The sequence below is a fragment of the Odocoileus virginianus genome, chromosome 2, assembly GCF_023699985.2.
Source record: "Odocoileus virginianus isolate 20LAN1187 ecotype Illinois chromosome 2, Ovbor_1.2, whole genome shotgun sequence".
NCBI lineage: Eukaryota > Metazoa > Chordata > Mammalia > Artiodactyla > Cervidae > Odocoileus > Odocoileus virginianus.
The window spans coordinates 90387592-90410209 of record NC_069675.1 but is presented as its reverse complement, the minus strand read 5'-3'; the positions used below and the strand labels follow the sequence as shown (position 1 = coordinate 90410209).

General features: G+C 40.1%; 1 protein-coding gene across 10 annotated transcripts in view; it reads left to right on the top strand.

The window, feature by feature from the left end:
* Window positions 1-1725: 1725 nt before the first annotated feature.
* The window catches only part of DENND1A (DENN domain containing 1A), a 527524-nt gene continuing 506631 nt past the window's right edge, over window positions 1726-22618 (top strand). For 3 of the 10 annotated variants that reach the window (XM_070452573.1, XM_020872163.2, XM_070452539.1), the window contains exon 1: window positions 1727-1984. In XM_070452573.1, coding sequence (XP_070308674.1) covers window positions 1949-1984 — 36 coding nt within the window. In that variant the 5' untranslated portion in view covers window positions 1727-1948. Of the gene's footprint in view, window positions 1985-22618 lie in introns of all 10 variants that reach the window. The other 7 variants (XM_020872162.2, XM_070452559.1, XM_070452606.1 and 4 more) reach the window with 5 other exon arrangements.

Sequence of the window (22618 nt, the reverse complement as noted above, 5' to 3'; positions counted from 1 at the left end):
GATAACAACTATTCCTTGGAGAAGGTTCACAGGAAACAAGGTGAATAAACACTACAGAGGCCCTGCCTGTCTAGCAGAGCTTTGCTCCCGAGGGTGTTTATAAGTCAGTGTTGGTGTCTGGATGGAAAAGACTTTGAATTCAAAAGGGCAGTTGGGACATTTTCAATTTTTGTGTTAATTCAAAAAAGTTCATCCTATGCCTTCCCTCAACCTCAGGGCACAGGCAAAAGAGAGAGATTATCTTTATCCAGAATGTAACTCTAAATGGAGCTCTTCTTGTTTTCTTTCCTCCCTGCCTGGCTGGGGCTAGTTATTGTAGTGGCTGAGGGGTGGGGAGACATTCAATGAATTTATGAGCTAAAATGGCAGAAGAGATGAATGGCATTTCAGAACAGAAAAGTGTAAAAAAGAGAAGAAAAGCCCAATTTCAACAGTGAACCATGAACTTACAGTATCTTCTGACTTGTGACCAAAGGTGTCACCCTAAAGCGTAACTGCGTCACATGTCTGGAATTATTCAGTCTAGATGCTAATCTACACTCCACCAGCTACTAGTTATGCAACGTTGAGCACATGCCGCAGTTTCCTCTGCGAAAAGAGGGGATAAACTCACAAGGTTACTGCCAGGCTTGGTGCTAACCACGTAGGGGAAATATGGTGCCTGGTTCAGACAGGGTACTTATTCACCCATGCATGAAACAGTAGCTAAAGGTAGTGATCATTATAGCTGCCTTTGGGATTCTTCCCGCTTCCCTTGTGGCTCAGCTGGTAAAGAATCGCTCCCCCCGCCCACAACCTCCCCCCTTTCCCCACAATGCAGGAGACCTAGGTTTGATCCCTGGGTTGGGATGATCCCCTGGAGAAGGGAAAGGCTACCCACTCCAGTATTCTGGCCTGGAGAATTCCATGGACTGTATAGTCCATGGGGTTGCAAAGAGTCAGACACACCTGAGCAACTTTCACTTAGGATTCTTCCAGGCCTAGAAGGGATGATATTGGGGTGTTCATGGAAGTGAGCCCTAAGGGGGTGCCGGTTGGTGATTTTGGCTCTCAAGTATCTTCATTTGCCTTGACTGAATCTCTATCAGATACTGTTATGGTATCATGAGATTTTTGCATTGGGCTCCCCCCACCCCCAAAAGGGCTAATAAAGGGAGGCAGAGGTCCTTAAGAGTAGGGCAGAGCAGAGCCACTAAATGGGTCCCATGAAGCCCCCAGGTGGCTTTCCTGTGGGGATGTGAGGTCTCCTTAAAGGTCTAAGGGGAGAGGAAGGGCCTCCACCAAGAACCATGCTGGGGAAGTGGCTGGTGTGACAGAGGGTCTATGGCTCCCTTAAGGAACTTATTGGAAGGTGTGGGGTTTTCAAAGGAAAAACTTGTCTTTTCATGGAGGCCTGAGTGAGAGACAGTTTATCTCTAAGCCAGAGCCACTGGGTGGGAGCACTCCGCAAGGCAGGAATGGTAGCTTGAGGGTCTCTATCTATGAGATAAACATCATTTTTGGGGGGGTCGCAGGTGTTGGTTTCTACAGGAGAACAGTGGGATGGAAGCTCTTTAGGGGCCATCACCCGGAAGGCACCATGCGCCGAGCTCCTAACGCGCAGTTCCCCTCTAACCCCTCCGCCCTCACGCGCCCCGGCTCCCATGAGCCGACTACAGTTCCCGGCAGGCCCCGCGGGCGGCGGCGGCGGCGCGGGCGGGAGGAGGCGGCGGTGTGAGAGGCGGAGGGGGAGGCGCGCGCCGGGCACGCGCGCCGGCGACCATGGCGTTCGCCCGGCTGAAGCGAGTGTATTAACCCCGGGAGGCGGCGGCGGCGGGGGAGCGAGACTCGAGCGGGCGGGCTCAGCCTGAGGGAAGGGAGGAAGGGGCGGGGAGAGCGCCGGAGGGAGGCCGGTCGGCCGCAGGCGGGCGGGCAGCGCAGCGCAGCGCCGAACGGGGCCCGCGGGCCCATGAGGAGGCCGGGGGACCATGGGCTCCAGGATCAAGTGAGTGTGGTCGGCCTGGGCGGAGCCGGGCCGGGCGAGGGGCGGCGAGGCTGGGCATGGGCTGCAGGCCTCGGGCCGCGCGGGGGACTTGTTGCCGGGACCTCAGGGGCGCCCCGCGTGCTGGCGTCATGCGGGGAGGGGGACTGTTGCCATGACGATCCAGGGAGGCGCGGGGGCGGGGTGCGCGCGGGGTGGAAGGGCGCCGGTGGTCAGGTGTACCCTCCTCACCTGAGGGCGGGAACAGCTGATTATAAGGTGGCCTCTTCCCCGGGGCTACAGAGAGCCTCTGAAAATGGTCACACAACTGTTGGGGGGAGGGCGAGAAATCTCCAGAAGCAACTCTCCAAATGGGTGTTTGGAGTGCCCCTGAGAGTTGGGCAGTCCTGAGGTGGCAGTTTGACTGCTTAAGGCCTATGGTGGGGGCGGGGGGGGCATAAAAGTCGTGAAAGGTTTTCAGAGGGAGGGGCCCCTCAAGGACTTAAGGTCTGGACGACCTGGGGAGGAAGAAGTCCCTTTTCTCTCTCCTCCTGTCTACCCCTCCTATCTATGCAAGTCTCCCCACAGCAAGGCCAGAGGCTGTGAGGGAAGATACCCCTGTGCTGTAACCGAGCACCTGATCTTGATAATTGTTAGAAAGGTTTTGTAATCCAATCTGGCAAATTCCCTCACTCATTCATTCATCTGGAGTCCCTGGTGAGGGGTTAGTTTTCTGGGGAAAATGTTGATACATCTGACTTCAGAACCCATTGAAACACTGTTGCCTTCTTTCTAGACGTAGAAGTTGACTTTGGAAAGTGCAACTTTTATGCGGTCTCCGTTGGGTGTGTTGCTTCGGACTGTATCTCCGCTCCCAGTCAGGTCTTTTCGGCCTCTCCCTTCCTCAGTTCCAGAACACGAGATGCCTTATCTCTAATCACTAACAAATGTTCACTTTTTCTCTATGAGTAATAGAATTGTTTAGTTAACAGTGCAGGCTTTTCCTTAAAACAGCTTTCAAAGGATACTTTAAACCAGCTTACAAGAAAGTCTGAAGAATGTGTTTACTTCAGCATTTTGAGAATTATGCTAGGGAAGTTTGAAAGGGGAAGGGCGAAATCTAGTAATTATTCAAGTATTGCATGTCTTGTTCAGTTGGTGTCCATGCAGTGTGACCTTTGGCCAGCCTTGTAGTCCCCTGACTCGTTTAGGTCTCCATTCACCAGATGTATCTAACAGGCTGCAGCAGCCCTGAGACTAGAAAAGTTTGCTTATTATGATAATAAAAATGGAAGAGTTGGATGAGTACACTGGTAATTCTTGATTTTTGTGGAAATGAGGCGGGGAAAGAAGCATGCTCCAAATAGGCTTAAGAAGCTTGGGAGGTAAAAAGACTGGTAGTGAAGCATTGGGATTAAAGAGGCACTCCAAGTTTAGCTCCTGCTTCCAAGCTAGAGTTGTAAACTTGGATTTCAATAGCACTTAGAAACACTTTACAGAAGCCACCTTAGAGTTGCAGGGTATCCTTGTGAGGCTGCTTGCCCTTCTTGTTACAGAGTAGTTCAGAAACTTGCCAGATATGAGGCATGTCAGTGTCAGACTCAGCATGAAAATCCAAGTGGAAGTTCAGATGACTGGGCATCAGGTCTGTCTTGCTCTTGAACATTGCAGGTTGACAAAAACATTTCTCCACCGTGTTTTGTGGAACCCATCTCTTTATCTGAGTGCTTGGGCAAGAGAACTTATGTGTGAAATTGTATTAGGTGTGAAATTAGTATAAAGAATAGCCTTCTTGATATTGAAACTAGATTCGTTGGTGGTAAAAACTTAGACATGGGAAATATGTTAGTTTCACCTGTGAGGTAGGCTGAAAGAGAGTATGAAGAGAGGAATTATGAAAAGTAGTTCTGATTTATGATGACTGTCGACTGTAAAGCTTCTGCCTGTAAGTAGGAGCGAGGATCGACAAGTGGTGAGGAAATGGTTTTCTTAGGTGCCTCTCTAGTTTTTGGAGGAAACAGGGCTTTGGTTACTATTGACCATCAGTTCCATCCGGACAGGAAATAACAGACTGAGCTCAAGATATTCACCTGGCTGGGGTGAAGCCTGAGTGTGCAGGCTGCATTGTGTAGGACAGTCTTGGGGGAGGAGAAAGAGAGCTTGGGGGCCCCTCCAAGCAGGCTCCCTGTGCTTTTTCCTCATCTCTGATACTGTGTGGTCGGTCCAGTCAGGCTAAAAATATCAGATTTGGATTTAGATCCTACTTTTGTCTGCTGACTATGAAACTTTGTACAGATAACATCTTTCTCCCTCAGTTACCCTGAGGGTAAAATGAGGAAGGCTGTATATTACAGAGTCATAATGAGCAATAAATACAGTATCAACATGACTGCTGGACCCATATTAAAAACTCGGTAATTGTTAGTTTCTTTTATACTTTTTCTATCAAAAGACTAAGAAAACTGCTTTATTTTACACCAGAAATGTCAGAGAACTGTGTGTTTCCGGTGATGAAGAAGAAGGGTTTTGAAGATCTAGGTATTAGACTTTGAACATGCAGAACAGGACTCAGCAGTCTCTCATTAAAACAAGAAAGTTGATTGAAAACAATACTGTGTGTAATTATGAAGCTGGTGTCTGTTATATGATTAGTAAAGCAGGTGAGTTGCTAGGCACAGGTGTTGAGGTTTAGTGCTTGATCAGACTTTCAAGTTAAGGTGGTGGAGCGTAATCTCTGTGTCAGGTATGGTAGTAATGCTTTATGTGAACCATTTCATCAAATCCTCACAACTGCCCAATGATGTAGGTACTATTAGCCATTTTTTAAATGAGAGAATTGGAGTTTGTAGGCCTTAGATTGGATGCCAGCCCTGATGCCGGTTCTCTGCACCTACCTCTCTTCAGCCTAGGCCAGGTGTCCTTCATCTGTGCACCCTTTCCCCTACCTAGGCCAGCTGTCCTTCATCTGTTTCTATGACCCCCCTCCATATTTATCACTGTCCCAGCACTAACTTTAGTTCCTTGTGTGTCTCCTATACTAAGCCCAACGTAAACTTCGTTGAGAGCAGGGACTTTCTTACTTGTTTTGAGTTCCTTGTGTCAGACCCAGTACCTAATACATCAGGTTGTTTAGGAAGAGTTTATGGGATGCATTTATGAAATATGTTGGGATCTGAATTATGATCCTAGCTAAAGGCTCCTAGATGAATGTAGAGTTAAAAAGTAACAGTTTGCAATTTGAACTCTTGAGGAGGAAGGCTGTTTATAAGCTTTTAAGCTGAATTGCCCTGGTCTAGGCAGCAATTTCTTATTTTTTCTGAAGAATGTTTATAGGTCATCCTCATTTTAATAAAGGAACCTTGATTTGCCTCAGATATCCACTTGGATGAAAGGAAAGGTCACCGGTGTACAGGTAGCATTCTGAGAAGCTCCTAACCTTAAACCTGAGCAGACATTTATTTATTTAGAGAGATAAAAGGAGCAACAGTAACTGGCATCCTTCGACAGGTATCTTTAAATCTTATTTAGTGTTTGAGTGATCCCAGTGGACTGGAATGTGGTTAATACAAAGCAATTTAACTGATAATGTAGACACATAGCAGGAAACTGTGGCAGTTTTAATATTGTTTGTGGTGACATCCTAGAAATTGTTTCCAGGCACCAAGGGCAGGAAGTGGATTGTAAGTAATCGAAGGAAGTACTCTTAAGTGAGTTTGAAGAAGCCTGACATTTATAGGCTTGGAGAAAAGCATACTCAAAGATTTGAAGGCATTGGGTCAGAACAGGACAGCCGATTTGGCTTTGTGGTGGTGTTTATTCTTCATTAGCCTGTATACCTGTCTTCTGTCCCTGTCAGACCATGACCTTTTTGAGGTTGGTAACCAAGAAATTTATCCATTCATTCATTTACCTACTATCTCATTAAGAAGAGTGTCACACACTTGTTTTATTCATCATTGTTATCATAATTGGTAGAAGTACTATGTTATATGCCTGGTAGCAAACTCCGGGAGTTAATGATGGACAGGGAAGCCTGGCGTGCTGCAGTCCATGGGATCGCAAAGAGTCAGACATGACTGAGTAACTGAACTGAGTGAGGGAGAGGGGTTTCCCCAGTGGCTCAGAGGTAAATAATCTGCCTACAGTGCAGGAGATGCAGGAGCCACGGGTTCAGTTCCCAGGTTGGGAAGATACCCCGGAGGAGGAAATGGTGACCCACTCCAGTATTCTTGCCTGGCGAATCCCATGGACAGAGGCTACATTCCACAGGGTCGCAAAGAGTTGGACACGACTGAGTGACTGAAGCACAGTGAGGAAGAGCTTACTCTTGAGATGATTTTTCAGTTGATAAGTCATTAGTCATGTAAAGAGACTCACAAGACTGCATTCCAAACAGAGAAGAGCATATGCCCACCTTGAGGCAAGAAAACCTTAGGCATTATCAGGAGCTGATAGTGGGTTTAGGTAGTGACTGGTGGCAGGGAGGCTGGGGCCCTGAGTAGGGCCTACCTGTAGGCTGCAGTAATCTGCAAACAACTTTATTAAGATATAATTCACATACTATAAAGCATATTCTTTTATAGTATATAATTAAATGGTTTTCAGTGTACTTACAAATACCACTATCCAAGTCCCAGAACATTTTCATCACTCCAGAAAGAAACTTCATATACATTAGTGGTCACTTCCTATTCCCCCCAAACCCTCTTAGCCCTAAGCAATCACTGATCTATTTATAGTTGCTATGGGTTTGTCAATTTTAGGCATTACCATATAAATGGAATCATATATAATTCTTTATCTTTCATTAAACATAATGGTTCCCAAGTTTATCCATATTATATGTGAATATTCCATTACTTTTTGTTGTTGAGTAATATTTCATTGTATGGATAAGGCACATTTTATTCATCCATTCATCAGTTGTTAGGTATTTGGGTTGTTTCCACTTTTTCACTGTTATGAATAATGTTGCTGTGAACATTTTGTGTGGACATATGTTTTCATTTCTCTTGGGTATATACCTGGGAGTGGAATTGCTAGATCATATGGTAACTCTTTTTAAGGAACTGTTAAACTGTTTTCCAAAGCAGTTGCACCACTTTATGTAAAGTAGTGTCTCATTGTGGTTATGATTTGGCCCTCAAGAATTGTATAGAAAACGAAAGATCAGAGTAGACCAATTTAGGTTTCTCAGAAGAGGGTGAAACTGGAACTGAAAGAAAAGTGAGATTTGGAGAAGGGAGGGAGGATTTCTGGAGGAAGAACAGGGGAAGTTATATGACTGGAAAGTGGGGATAAGCCCATCATTGTTTTCTGATACAGAGAATCAGCTTTGGCTTTTTAAGACCGCTCTGCTCTGGGCTTTATTTGAACAGCCTGTTAAAGGATTCCATTACCAAAATGCACCACAGACTGGCTTCTTTGTGTAGCACAGCTGACATATCTTCCTTCTGTGGGATAAGAGTAGGAGTTGAAATGTGACTTCCTCTCCAGGGCCCTCTAATACCTCTTCTCTTTCCTCTCTCCACCACGGTGCTCCCCTTTTAGTCTCCATAGGAGAGAGTACAAAGACTTGGGGTGGTGGAACAAAAGTCTTGCTAGAGGGGCTTCCCTGGTGGTCCAGTGCTTAAGACTTTGCGTTCCAATGCAGGGGGTGCAGGTTCGATTCCTGGTTGGGGAGCTTTTCCACATGCCTTGTGGCCAAAAATCCCAAACATGAAACAGAAGCAGGATTGTAACAGGTGCAATAAAGACTTTTACAAATGTTACACATAAAAAAAAAAACAAAAACTTTAAAAAGTCTTGCTAGAGACTGAGTTCTCCATTATTAGCACCCAGAGGTAGTCCCTTGAATTTTCATGACTTTTCTGGAAAATGTTTTGCTGCAACTCCATTATTCTAGTCTGAGCCATTGCCATCAACTTGGAGGGGTTTGCACAGCAGACAGGAAGGTTAAAACAGGCAAAGTATTGCTGTAGGAAAAAATTTTTTTTCCAGACTGTTAAATTTGTGTGTAAGGGCCCAGCTGAAATTCCTTTTGTGGCCAAAAACCCCACAAAAGGGTTTTAAACTTTTTTTCTTTTTATTTTGTTCTGGGGTACAGCTGATTAACAATGTTGTGATACTTTCAGGTGAACAGTGAAGGTACTCAGCCATACATACACATGTATCCATTCTCCCAAACTCCCCTCCCATCCAGGCTGCCATGTAACTTTGAGCAGAGTTCCCTGTGCTATATAGTAGGTCCTTGTTGATTATTCATTTTAAATATAGCAGGGTGTACACGTCCATCCCAAACTCCTGTTTCTTTCCTCTGTCCCTCTCACTGGCAACCATAAGTTTGTTTCTAAGTCTGTGAGTGTGTTTCTGTTTTGTAATTTCATCTGTATCATTTCTTTCTAGAATCCACATATAAGGCATGTCATACAATATTTCTCCAGCGGGAATTCTTATTGTGATTTGCAAAGTTTAGTCTTTTACCTGGCTCTAGCGGGAACTAATCTCTGGATTTGAAATATCCTTTTTGGTTAAAAGGATTTTGTTGAGAAAGGGAAAGATAAACAATGAAGAAAAATAAACCAAAGGAAACAAAATAAAGTTGGCCCTACTTTAGTTGGAATCCATATCCATTCTTTCCAAGTATTTTGGACTTGAAAAGGAACCAAATAAAGGAAATAAGAAAACATATGCATTATATCCCCAAAGTTCACTTGTAATTAATTTGGTTATGGTATTTAGAATGTATTTTTCTCCTAGAGATACTGTTGTATACATTAAGCATAAGGACATTCCAGATGAATTGTGTTTTAAAAGACATAGGGAGATTACAGGTGTAGCTGAAATGCAGAATACATGCATAAAGATTATAGGTGATAAAAGCTGAAAAAGCAGGTTTGTGCCACTGCAACCTGATGCTATTGAAGGATTGAGTTGGGAATGTAATATGATCAGATTTGGGTTTTTAGGAAGATTACTTTGGCAGCAGTAGTTTAGAACAGCAATATCTCAGTCTTGTGCAGCATGATCCACTGTGGTGTGAAAAGGACATGTTAGAATCTTTATTTGTTTCTATATCAACTTCAAAGGGCTTCTCTGGTAGCTCAGTTGGTAAAGAATCCACCTGCAATGCAGGAGGCCCGGGTTTGATTCCTGGGTCCAGAAGATCTGATGGAGAAGGGATAGGCTACGCACTCCTGTATTCTTGGGCTTCCCTTGTGGCTTAGCTGGTAAAGAATATGCCTGCAAGGTGGTAGACCTGGATTTGGTCCCTGGTTAGGAAGGTCCCCTTGAGAAGGGAAAGGTTATCCACTCCAGTATTCTGGCCTGGAGAATTAAACTGTACAGTCCATAGGGTCTCAAAGAGTCGGACACGACTGAGTGACTTTCAGTTTCACTTTCTTTGACTTTCATAACTTTCAAGATTTCTTTTTCTGTGTTTTCTAATAATATACTATAGATTTGTATAGTAAGGCATTCTTATAATTTATAAAAATACATAGATGTATGCTCAAGTTTTTTTTACCCATAGGGGAGAATGCATGGGAAAAAATTGGAGACCCCTGGTTTATAGAACTGTGTGTAGTTTATATGGCAGAAGATCAAGGCCTGAAGTGAGGTTTTAGTTTTTGAAAGAAAAAGGACAACTTTGAGAGAGATTTTATGTAGAATTGATAAGACTTGGTGACAAGTTACAAGAGGCGAGAGAAGAATCAAAGATGACTTGCCAGGGTTAGCAAAGTTATAAATGAGTGTTTGGAAGGTGAGCACTGGTTATATAATATGTTTGCTTTTCTGAGGAAAAGTGAAAAGTTATAATTGGGAGAAGGCATTTTAGTCTGTGGTGAGAAAAAAAGAAATCTTTAAGGGCGCCAGAGTGAATGCGTGTGCTCGGTTAGATGAGTAAGACTTCAAGTGGGCTTGCCCGAGTTGCTGAGGGAAAATCTGTCCACCTTAGGTTTTAAGAAGAGAGAAAAAATAAACTTTTGAATTTACTTTAGCCACAGGAAAGGTTTCAGGGATGTTGCATTGATCTCGCCTAGGCCGTGTGAATAAATAGGAGGAAGGAAACCAATCTTGGTAAAGATACTGTTTCATTCCAAGTAAATAGTTACTGTACTCCAGGGCCTGATAGGAGTGAGGGCAGTGTGGGCCTCGGAGACCCTCGGTTTGAGTTCCCACAAGCACTCACAATCCCCATCTGAGTTCTAAGTTTCTGAGCCTTAGATTTTTTAATTTATGAAAGGAAGCTAATAAATCTACCTTTAGAGTTGTCCTGAGGATTAGCTACCCACTCCAGTATTCTTGCCTGGAGAATTCCATGGACAGAACCTGGTGTCTCAAAGAGTCAAACACGACTGGACGACTAACACTTTCAGCAGAAAAATAGCTGTTTAGTTAGCTGTTTAGTAAACGTCGTGTAGTCGCTAAGTCATATCTGTTTCTTGCGACCCCATGGACTGTAGCCCGCTAGACAGCTCTGTCCATGGGATTTCCCAGGTAAGAAAACTGCAGTGGGTTGCCATTTGCTTCTCCAGGGCATCTCCCTGACCGAGGGATCGAACCCAAGTCTCCTGCATTGGCAGACTGAGCCACCTGATGGCAGCTCTCATTAATATTGTTTGGAGTGAATGGTACATACTTGTCTGAGCAATCTGAAGTTAAAAAAAAATTTTCAAAGCAGGTGTTCCTTTTTATAGCTTTTTTTTTTTTTAAGACTAAGTATTTGCTTTTTCTTTGAGTGTGTTAGGATGATGTGTTGTATATTTTACTGAATTTATTTGAAGGTTTGTGATCCTGGTATATGCAAAGCGGTAGTCCTCTTACTGGTTGGGAGAAAAACTTTTAAGTCTACTCAGAGACAAGATGAGTATACAAATAATTAAAATTATAATAACATTTAAGAATATTTTGTGCCTCCTCTCTCACCAGTAATTGAAAATTTTATTCAGTTTTAGAAAAGATTTACTCCATTTATGTTCATCTATTTAGATGGTATCACTGTTCACTTCTACTCTTTTAAATATAACTTCATTCCTTTTTTTCTGAATACTTAAAATTATCATTTTTTATTTTGGAAAAATTGAAACATTATGAAAGCAGAGAGAATAGTGTAATGAGTCCCCAAATGCCCATCACTTAGTTTCAGCACTTATTAATTTATGGCTTTCTTAGTTCCACTTATAGATAACTGACCATAACTCTTCTCCGCCTTCTAGTCCTTGATTATTTTGAAGCAAATTATGTCTGGCTATCTCTTTTTGATCCATTAATTTATTAGAGGTTATAAAATGATTTTACTTTCATCATTTCTTCTTGATATTAACTAGAATACTTTTGTAAAGAAAAACTTCTGCATATCAACTATTTGGTCACCCTGAGGTGCAGTTCGTATGGGAAAGGCATAATAAATATTTGATTCATTTTTTTCATTTTTCAAACTGTTTTCTAGCATTTTCCCAGGGTGACTGATTTTTTTTCTTTCTGAGTATCACTTTAAACACATATTAATAGATTTAAACCTGTTTGCTCTATTTCACTTTACTGTAGTTATCCTCATGGATGTTAATTTGCCCTATTTTTGTCTAGTGGAAGCTTCTTCAGGTTAACATCTGGAGTCCTTTTGACAGAATCCCAGTAGTTTTTAATAGCTCCCTTGCCTTTTGGTGTGATGACCTAGATGTTCCAGGTTCATCTTGTATGTTTCCTGCTACAGACCTGTTTTCTGCTGTTTCTGTAAGGAGTCTTGCTTCTTTTTGGTGGGAGGTGGTGTTAGAGATTTCAGTCTAGGTTTTAGAACTTTTTTTTTTCCCCTACTAGGTCAGTCATTATTTCTAGGCTCCTCCAGGGATCGGAACTAGAAAGTTGTGTGTGTGTATGTGTGTATTTTTAAGGTAAACTGTATCACATGTTCATATTGATAATTACAACTCAAGACTAATGCATTTTAACTTAACCTCATTATTCTTACATCTGAATCTCTTATCACTCATGTCAAAAGTTCTGATTTCCAATGATGCCAACAGAAGTACTCTTTTTGCTTTATCCCACCATATCCACTAAACTCAACAGCAATACCAACATTACCAACAGTATGTACTGAAGACAGGTGTGTTTCTTCAATTTGGCGATTCTTTTTGTCCTTAGAATATATGTGGACTAGGATTGTATAGTCAATTTACTGTTGTGAAACCACCAGAAATGATTTCTTTCTCAGTGGTTGTGTCACCAACTCAACTCATAGTTGTTTTTTTTTTTTCTTTTGATCTTTTGGGATTGCTTTTTAAAAATAATTTTGCTTTATAATTACATAAAATACTTCCATGGTTTCAGAGCCAAATCTGCAAAAAAGGTATATTCAGAAAAGTCTAATGTCTATCCTTCACACATCACCCTGTTTCTTCCTTCTGTAGGTTGCTAGTTAAAAAACATTTTAAAAAAAATTTTGTTAGAAAAAAGGTAAATACATCAATATATTTCCTCCCCTCAACAACTCTCAGACAAATTATAGTATTCTATGTACACTTTTTTCTCCTTTACTTTTCTCATTTTATTCCCTGTCAAGAGTTAACTTTTCGTAGTACATAGAGGTCATTCTCACTTCTCTGTAGGGACAGCATAGTACTCCAGTGGATGGATGGTCATGGGTTTTTCAACCAGTCTCACGCTGATGCTCATTTATGTTGCTCCCAGTGCTATTATAAGTGATGCTGTAATAAATAGTCTTGTGTATGTCCCTTTTTGTATTTCTACCATTATATCATTGGGATAGATTTTTAGAAGTGGTATTGCTGGGTCAAGGAGTAAATTTATATGTAATGTTACTTTAGTAAAATTATAAAAGAACTTCTCTGGTGGTCCAGTAGCTGAGACTCTTTGCTGCCAGTGCAGGGGGCCTGGGTTCGATCTGTGGTCAAGAAACCAGATCCCAAATGCCACAAACTAAGAGTTCACATGCTGCAACTAAAAAGATCCCACGCTCTGCACCTAAGACCAAATAAATATTAAAAAAAAAATTGTAAAGTAGTATAATAAAACTTGAGTAAAAAGTGTCAAATTCTCCTCCACACAGATTGAGCCATTTCATATTCCCATATATGATAGTGCCTTGTTGCCTTACAGCTTCACCAACAGAATGTGTTTGTCAAACTTTAAAAATTATTTTAGTCAGAGCTCTTAATGTGTATGATAACAAATCAAATTGTTTGTAAGAGCTCATGATGAAGAGTAATAATTCTTTACCCTACACTGCACTTCTTCAGAAACAGCCTCTATTAACTGATTTTTGGTTCTTCTGTTGGTTAACCCATAACCCTTAGATAAATCTCTATCTCTTAATTAAATTAACTTTAGACAGTATTTGTTGACACTCTGAAATGGAAGATGATGAGTACCTTTATAATATGTCTCTCTTCCTCTTCTGCTGTTATATATGTATCTATATTTCTAATTTTTATAATGATTGTATTTTAATGTAGTATAATTTTTATTCCATTAATTTTCAGTAGTGTCTTTTGACGCCCGCTTTCTAAGGGAAAGATAGGTCATTTTAGTTCTGATCCATGACCAGGACCAAGTTTTCCATTATTTATCTTTAGGTTAACTCTAAAAATTGTGTTATGAATATTTAAATATTGTTTAGCATAGGCCATGTAGGGTGCTAGAATAACATTTTCTTTTTTTTTGGCTCATTGTCATGATCTCATTTGACAGAGAATGTTCTTAACATCAAGGTCATATAACCTTTTATAATCCACTTAGAATTTAAAGTTATGCTCAATTTGTTTTGTATCTGGCTATGTGTAAATATTTTACATTTACATGTACAAAATAGCTCGGTGACAACAGCCTTTTGTAAAGAGCAGCCCAAGACATCACATGAGTAAGCTTCCATCCTCCTATTGGCAACCTGAAACCTCTACTCACAGCCTTTGTGAGGGCTAGGGCACCTTTGGGAGCCTGAGCCTTGGCTTTTGACTTTGACCCTGTGGTAGCCCCAGATCGATCGGCAGAGCAGTGTCACTGCTAAAGCTTGTCTCCCAAGCTTTTAGCACTGATGCCTTTCAGGATCTTGAGCCTGTTAAAGGCTTTGATGGCCTTTGTCTAATTGGTGTGCATCTTCTTTAGAGCATTCTTGTGTTTCTTGAAAAAGTTCAAGGTCCTTAGGAACCTAGGTTCCTCCTCCTTAAAAAAAAGTCATTGTGATTAGGGATTATTGATGCCATTTTGTAATTGATTATGTGTGATGTGGTTCTTGGACTTGACCGTATGTGCTGCGCTGCTGCTGGCAGCCCAGAAAGTAAGACTGGGAAAGAGTCATATTTGAATTTTGATTAAAAAAAATCGTCCTCCCTCCCCAAGTTTTTAAATCCCTTTTTTCCCTCTCTTGCATTACTTCACCATATCGTTAATTTTTTCCAAACTTGCAGTCATACTTGCAGTTTTATTGGGGCTCTTTTTTTTTTTTTTCCTTTTTCCTGATGGTTTCTTCCTAACTTCCTGTTGATCTGTATAAAGTCAGCTATGTTGTTAATAATCTTGGAATGTCCCTTCACCACTCCCCTACTTCATTATTTCCTGGCCCCTGTGTTATTTTGTTTTCTAGAGGACGGATTTAAGTTTTTATAGGAGGCAGTCACACAAGTGGACTTGCGAAAAGTGTGCATTTGAGTTCTTGCAAGTCTTTTCATGTCTGAAAAAAGTCTGCTTTTTCACACTTGATTGATGGTTTGTATGGTCATAGAGTTCTAGGTTGGAAAATTTTCCTGCAGAGCTTTGAAGTTTATTTTCCCACTGTCTTTTAACTGGTTCACCATGACACTGCTCCGGAAGGGGAAGACGGCACTCTACCTTCATATTGTCAGATTGAGGTGTATGACTAGGTTTCATGTTCAGTCTGCATTGACACCTAGGGTGCAGAATTCCCTTTTACCGCAGGGCTGAGGTGGGAGTTTTGGTTCCCAGGAGACCTCCACCAGTATTTCCCTGGCTGGGTGCAGTGGTGCCTTGTTGCTGCTCCCGCTATGGCCTCAGTTACTGCTTTGTGAGTATGGAGGTCCAGGCTTTCCACAGTCTCCACTGAAACCTTGTGAGAGTCTGCTGCTGTGCAGTGGGTATAAGGAAAGCACTGGTTCCCTACGTTGACTTTCTCTGACACCACACTGGCAGGGGGTGGGTGGATGGGATACTTCAGCACAGCCTGGTAAAGGTAGAAATCTAAGTTGCTTCCCTATGTCTCCTTTGCTGACTCAAGTGAGGGTGGGACCATACAGGTTTTACTGTGGTGTTTGGCTGTATTGTTTGGTAGTTATTTCCTAAAAGTTTTCTGACTTGTTAGGTGGCCCCTTCTTAGGCCCTTCAGTTAGAGCTGACTTTTGTTGGAATTTTTTTTTATTTTTGGTCTTCATCAGTTGGTGTTTCAGGTTGCCAGTTGCTATCGTCATGAATGGCTGTTCAGTTTTATCAAATGCATTTTCTGCATCTACTAAGATGATTTTTTGATCCCTTTCAACCCCCTTTTTTAATGAAGTGAACTACATTTATTTTCAAATATGTAACTTTGCATTCCTGGGATAAACCTGTTTGGTCATGATATTATTTTTATACATATTGCTGGATTCAGTTAACTAGTATTTTATTTTTTTGTTTGCATTTGTAGTCATAAGAGATTTTGATTATAATTTTTCTTTTTTGTAATGTTCTTGTTACATTTTGGTATCAAGATTATACTGGCTTTATGAGAAAGAGGACTATCTTAAAAAACTGTTAAAGAAATGGTATGATTTTTTTTTTAGTGTAAAAAGTTATCAGTGGTTACTGATTTTTGGATAAGCAAGGGAAGTCTCTATTGAATTTAAGAAAATTAGGTATTACTCATAAGTAATGAGAAATGAGAACAGGAAAATGCTTATTTGTGTTTCCCTATATTATCAGGGGATAGATAATCCCTCCCTTCCACCTTCCACATTCATACTCACTCCCCCTTCTCTGTTATATACACAGATATTATTTTATTTTTTTGATCAATTCAAGTTATGGTCATCATGATGTTTTATCTCTTAGTATTTTAGCCTATATCTCCTAAGAATGAATATATTCTTCTATAAAACCACAATTCTTTTATCACCATGAAGAGATTTTGCATTCATACAATAATATATATAACATAATTCTCCCAGTTCCAATAATGTCTTTTGCAGCATTTCATTTTTGAGTCTGAGTCCAGCTAGGGATCATATATTGTATTTAGCTGTCGTGTCTCTAGTGCCCTTTCATCTAAAACAGTTCTTCTGCTTTCTCTTTTTCTTTTTTTCTCTGACATTGACTTTTTAAAGAATCCTGACCATTGTTTTTTTTAAAAGTCCTCCATTTGGGATCTGTTTTAATGTTAAAAGTTCATGTTTAAACATTTTGGCAGGAATACCACATACCATAGGTAATGTGTCTAATACCATGCTCTTTTATTCTTCTTGGAAGTCACTCCTTTTCCTTCATCCTTATTTAAAAGGCTCTCATTTGTTGTCTTTTTATCTTCTTTTTCTCTCCCTTGTTTCTGTTTTGTTGAAGTCATGTTTCTGCTCTATTAAAATATGCCACTTTCCTGAAATATGTTAATCTTTTTCAGAAGTATATTTGTTCTCCAAGAGATGATGTTCTCTTTCCATTTGCAATATTTATAATAGGTGTTCTATTTCCCATATGCCTTTGAGCAAGGTGGACTCTATCTAGTTTTGCTGTTTGCCACAGGTGGGATGGATGGGGTACCATGAGTACTGTTCTTTATGCCCACGCTGACAGTGAGATCCTTTCTCAGGTCTGTAGTTGAAGAACTGGTTCATGTTCATTGTCATTGTTCTCAGTTGAATTCTAGAGACTAGCAGGTGTTTGCACTAGTGAGGTAGAATTTTATTCCCTTACTGCCTGATACTCTCGTACTTTCAACTGATAACATGCAAAAGAACTAAAATTCCCAGAGTGTATTCCATTAGAGTTATTTTTGTCTCTGTTCTCACTGTACTTTTTGTGTATAATTATTATAACCAATATAACTATTTTAAAAAGAAAGTCAAGATATCAGGTAGTTCCCCCTGCTTATTACAGTGTGTGCATGTGTGTGTGTGAGTGATCCATGAGTATAATAATCAGGATTGAAGGGTAAAGTGGCTGAAGGTGGGAAGAAAAATTAACCTGTTATATTAAAAGAGAGGTGATGAGGGCTAATACTAGGATGTTTCCTTTTATTTTGTATCACATATGCCTTTATTTTTAATAGTTCAGGTATCAATGAGAATTGTCAAGGCATAGTATCAGAAGATCAGAAAGTCTTCATGACCAGATGGATTATGACTGCAGAATTTGTAGCCTGGGTAACTGAGAGAAAAAGGTGGCAGAGCCAGCATTAAAAATAAGGAAATTGAGATGTTTCTGGGGAAATGAATCATTGGTTTGATTGATTTGGGTTCTATTGAGTGAGGTTACTATCTGTGGGGAGCTCTCCAAGGGCAGTTGAAATTTGGACCTGAAGGTCATAAGAAACTATAGGTATAGTCTGGGAGTCAGTTACAGAGTCACAAGTACTGAGAACGAAAGAAATTTCATGAATCTAGTGGGTGGATGGAGGGTAGGAGGGAAGGAAAGATCAGTAAGATGCTAAGGACATCTCACATCCTAAATCCAGACATCAGCTTGTTGATTCATGCACTTGTCTCTGTCTGCACTGCTATCCTCTTGGTCCGGGCCACCATTCTGTCTTACCTTAATGACTGTAACTTCTCTTGACCGCTGCTTTCTACCACTCTTGTCTCTCTCCAGTTCAATCAGTATGCAAAGTAAGTCTTCCAAAGTGCAAATCTGATTATGTCAGTTCACTGCTTAAAATCCTTCAGTTGCTTCCTGTGTTTTCAGATTAAAATCCACACACGTCACATGACTTAAAAAACCCTTTGAGATCTTGACTCTGCTTATTAATATAAAAATAATGACTAACATTAACTGAATTCTTTTGAACATTAGTATTTACTCTAAGTACTTTACATTTGTTAAGTCATTAAATCTTCACACTTAATCTTTGAATTTATTAATACCTTCATCAACAACATGGTGGAGTAGGTCCTTCTATGATCCCCATCTTGCAGATGAAAAAGACTTCCAATATCCGAAAGTCACAGAGTTAACAAGTGGGAAGCTAATAACTTTGCATTCAGTATATTTATTTTTCACCATAATCATACCCGATAAGAATTGTTAGTACCCCCTTTGACTAATAAAGTGGGGCTTCCTGGGTGGCTCAGACAGTAAAGAATCTGCCTGCAATGCAGGAGACCTAGATTTGAGCCCTGGGTTGGGAAGATCCCCTGGAGAAGGGAATGGTTACCCACTTCACTGTTTTTGCCTGGAGAACTCCATAGACAGAGGAGCCTGAAGGGCTGCAGTCCATGGGGTCACAAAGAGTTGGACACTGCGGAGTGACTAACACTTTCACTTTCAAAGTCAAAGATGCTGTTTGCCCAGAATACACAGGTTATGAGGAGTGGAGCTGGATTTGGAACCTAGATATATATATGTATGTATATATATATATGACTCTGAGTGTCCCCTTTCCTCCAATCTTGTCTGACCCCAGCCTCATCCATAGCACTCCTCACTTCCTACCTCTGAGCGCACATGCACATAGCGTGGGTTAACTTTTAATCATTCTTCAGGTTTTAGCTCAAATAGAACTCTGGAAAAAACCTCAGCATCCCCATTACTCTTTCTGCTACACTTGGAGGAACTCTGCCCATCAGCCTTGGCCGTGACTCTTCTTCGAATCTCTTCCTGTAGCCTGCAAACTTCATGAAGTCAAGTGCTGGGAGAGTCTTGCTTACTATTACACCTGGAGTGACTTGTACAATGTGTGGCACACAGTTAATAAATACTAAATAATTAAATGAAAGTTTAACCTAACACAGAAATTTGGTGTTGACTGTACTTCATTCATAAAATAGTAATCTTTTTATATATTTAACTTTCAACTATTTATGTTTGTGATGGTTCCAAATAACTGATAATCCCTTAACCATGTGGCTTTGGCAAAATCCCCTTGGGATTATAAATTTTTACACTTGTGTGTATTTTTCTTAGGCTAAGATTGTTATGCTTTATCCCTAGAGTAAATACTGATTATTACCAGAAAAAGACAATTCGGAATATGCTGATTTAACTGGAGGGTGCAACCTGGGGGTCTCACTTGCTGTGACTAGTATATAATGTTAGTCTTTCTGACATTGATCAATGAAAGTTGTTTCTACTCTGCCCGTAAGCTGTTTATTCTTTTTGGTGCTAGAGAATAGGCAGTCATAGGCTAGAATTAAGGAGGAAGAAATTTATAGAGTGTTCAGATGGCCCATTTCTTAATCTTTTCTCAGCCAAATTAGTCTGACATTTCCCACCTTGTTTTGTCTTCCTCATAGGAAAAGTTCCATATTGCACAGGAGAGAACAATTAGCAGGGATATGAGTTGCACATTATTAGTTCAGTGGTTCTCAAACATGTTCAGGTGATGGAGTACCTCAAAATCATGGTATTCCGAGGAATACTGTGAAATATTTATATATTAAATTTCAAACTACACTTTTCTTTCCTAAATCAGATACCACTTTATATTATTTTTTAGAATAGATAGGGAATAGCAGGTGAGAGAGGTTTAAGAAAAATTTACAGTAGAAAAAATTATATTACTTTAGCTTTTTCATCCATGTTGGGAAAAGGCCACATTTGGCACCTTAGTCTATTTTCCAAAACACCAGTGTTTCAGGTAACATAGTTGGAGAACTAAATTAATTGAGTTTGGGAAGAGAGGAGAAGCTGAAGTGAAAGACAATAATATCAGTGTTTTCCAGTTTGGGAGCATCAACGTGCCATTGAAAGGAATTGGTGTGTCAGGAGGGAGAACTGGCGTTGAGGTCAAGAATGATGAATTGGGTTGAGTGTAAACTAATGATAGGCTGAAGAGAAATATACAGTAGGCATTCAGAAGACAGGCTTAGTGCCTGTCACAGAGTAAGGCCCTCAATAAATGTTGGATGCCACTATTACGAGAAAGAAAGAGTAGAGATTTGGAAATCATTGGCATGGATAAGAAAGATGAAGTTGTTTTCAAACTGAATATATTAAAACAAGGTGCAAGGTTTGAACTTAGGGGAAAAGAAGGGACATAGGTAAGTAATGTAGAATGCTGTTGGGAGGTCAGTGGAAAATAGGAATCCAGCGAAGATGATTTGAATTAATGGTGGGTTATGAATGTCCTTTGAGAAGATACTCTCAATTTGGTGTTGCATTTATTTATTCATCCAAGGCAGAAATCTGGGAGTTTTTTCCATTCCTCACATATCACTTGTCCCTCCAATCTGTTGATAAAGTGCTGTCAAACTTCTTGAGTAGGACAGAAAAAAAAACTATATATGAATAATTGAGAAATTGGACTTCATCAGATTTAAAATCTTTCACTTATCAAAAGACACTCTTTAAGCAAATGAAAAGACAAGCCAGACTTCTCAAAACTCACACATTTGATCAGTTCTTCCTATTTCCATTGCTGCCTTCATATAAAACATTATCTAACATATTTATATATAAACTCAGTATACAGAATCTTACAACTCAGTTTGACACAATCCAGTAGAGAAAAATGAGCAAAAGATTTGAACAGACATGTTATCAATGAAGGTTATCAAAGAAGATATACAGATGAATAAACTTATGAAAAATGCTTAGCATTAATCACTAGGAAAATGCAAATTAAAACAATATTGAGAAAGCCCCCAAACAGTCAATAGAATGGCTGACAGTATCAGGTGTTGATGGGGATTTGGGCCAGTTGGAGCCCTCATACATTGTTGATGGACTCAGAGGTGAGTCTTGAAGTTCAAAGCCAACTTTATCGGTCATTTTTCTGAGCTTTCCTCTGTTCTGTCTCTCCAGTTCTCTAGGGCTCCCTTTTTGTTCTGCTGGTCAAAAAGGTGGGGTTTTATTAACCCTGTCCTGCTGTGCTCTTCCTATAAGTGCACCTATAGTCTAGACCTTGTAGTGGGAGGACTGAGAGATTTAATTGCATTAATTGGGTTTAGTGAATGTGTGTCTATTGTCTGTTCTATTGTCTGTTGTGTCAGTTTTCAGCTATTTTCTGACCCAGTACTAAGCAAAGAGGAGAATCTGAGAAGGTAAATAGAGTGTTAAAACCAGTTTTCTAATACCTGCTATTTGTTATAACCCATTCTTTTCCCCTCTTGAATACTGACTAGTTTTATATTTTCTGTGTCTGTCTTCTGTGTCTTTTGCTTTCTTGTAAAATATTTTTTTCTCTGAATACTGTTCTGTATAATTTTGTATATTGACAAATTCTCTTTGGTTGTATCTTTTCTGCTTCTAAGCCATGTGTTGTGTTATTCTTTTATTTTGAGAATTTTTTTGTTCTTTTTCAATTTTGCTTGATCATGTCATAGTTTCTTACTCTTTATTGATTTGTCACTTTTATTTCTTTAAACTTATCATTTAAGTTTATCCAGACTTATCATTCAAGTATTTGAAATCTCTGAAAGTCTGATTCTGCCATCTTTTATTTCTGAAATTCTTATGGGCTTGTTTTCCTGAGGGTTTTCTAATTTTTGCCCATGAGTTCATAATTCCTGGAACTTTTTGTGAAAATTATTTTGAGGCCAAGGTTGAAGTGAATTTTTCCAGAGAAGATTATGTAATTCTCTTTGTTAGTGTCCTGTGGCCACTTTTAGTTTGTGACCATTTTAACTTAAATTCCAGGGTTGAGGGTTTTTTGACCATTCTGTAGCAATCCCTGTGAGAGCCAGCTTGTGGTTGAACTTGCAGAAAGATTTTCCTTTCTTTCTCAATGCCGAGTTTTGAGACTAGTGGTTTTCACTATAGTTCCTGCATGTGTTCCTGAATGTATGGATGGGTATCTTATCTTGATCACCTTTGTAGTTCTACTTTAAATTATTAGGGAAGGGTATCTATTACACTTTCCAACTTAGGTTAAATCTTAGTTTTGTATTGCATTCCTTGAGACCCATTAAACTGGGAGAATGAAGCTTGCATGGGTCTATGTGAATGCCTTCAAGGAGGAAGCTAGTTTCTGTGTTTTGATTGCCTTCTTGGGTTTCAGTCTTCAGTTAGTTTTTCTTCTGAATCTTCCTTATTTTCTTGTAAGCTCATCACTGTGTTTGTTTGAGAATATGAAAAAAAAATCCATTATTTATACTTGTTTTCAGTGAAAGTTCAGAAAGGTACTTATCTTGTCATATTGCCAGAAATGAAATTTGCAGCTGCAGTTTTTCCAAGTTTTAATTAGATTTAGTTGCTTATTTTTCAAATTTTATATGAACATTCATACCTCTGTACTCTGTGCAGCCTCTTCCCCTTGATTAAAAATCTCTTTCCTCCCCAACTAGCTAAATCCTGTTCATTCTGCAGTGTTCACTTCAGGTTCACCTCTTTATGATGCTTCTCTTGAATGCTCTAACTCAGTTCAGTTGCTTAGTCATGTCCGACTCTTTGAGACCCCATGAATCGCAGCACACCAGGCCTCCCTGTCCATCACCAATTCCCGGAGTTTACTCAAACTCATGCCCATCAAGTCAGTGATGCCATCCAGCTGTCTTATCCTCT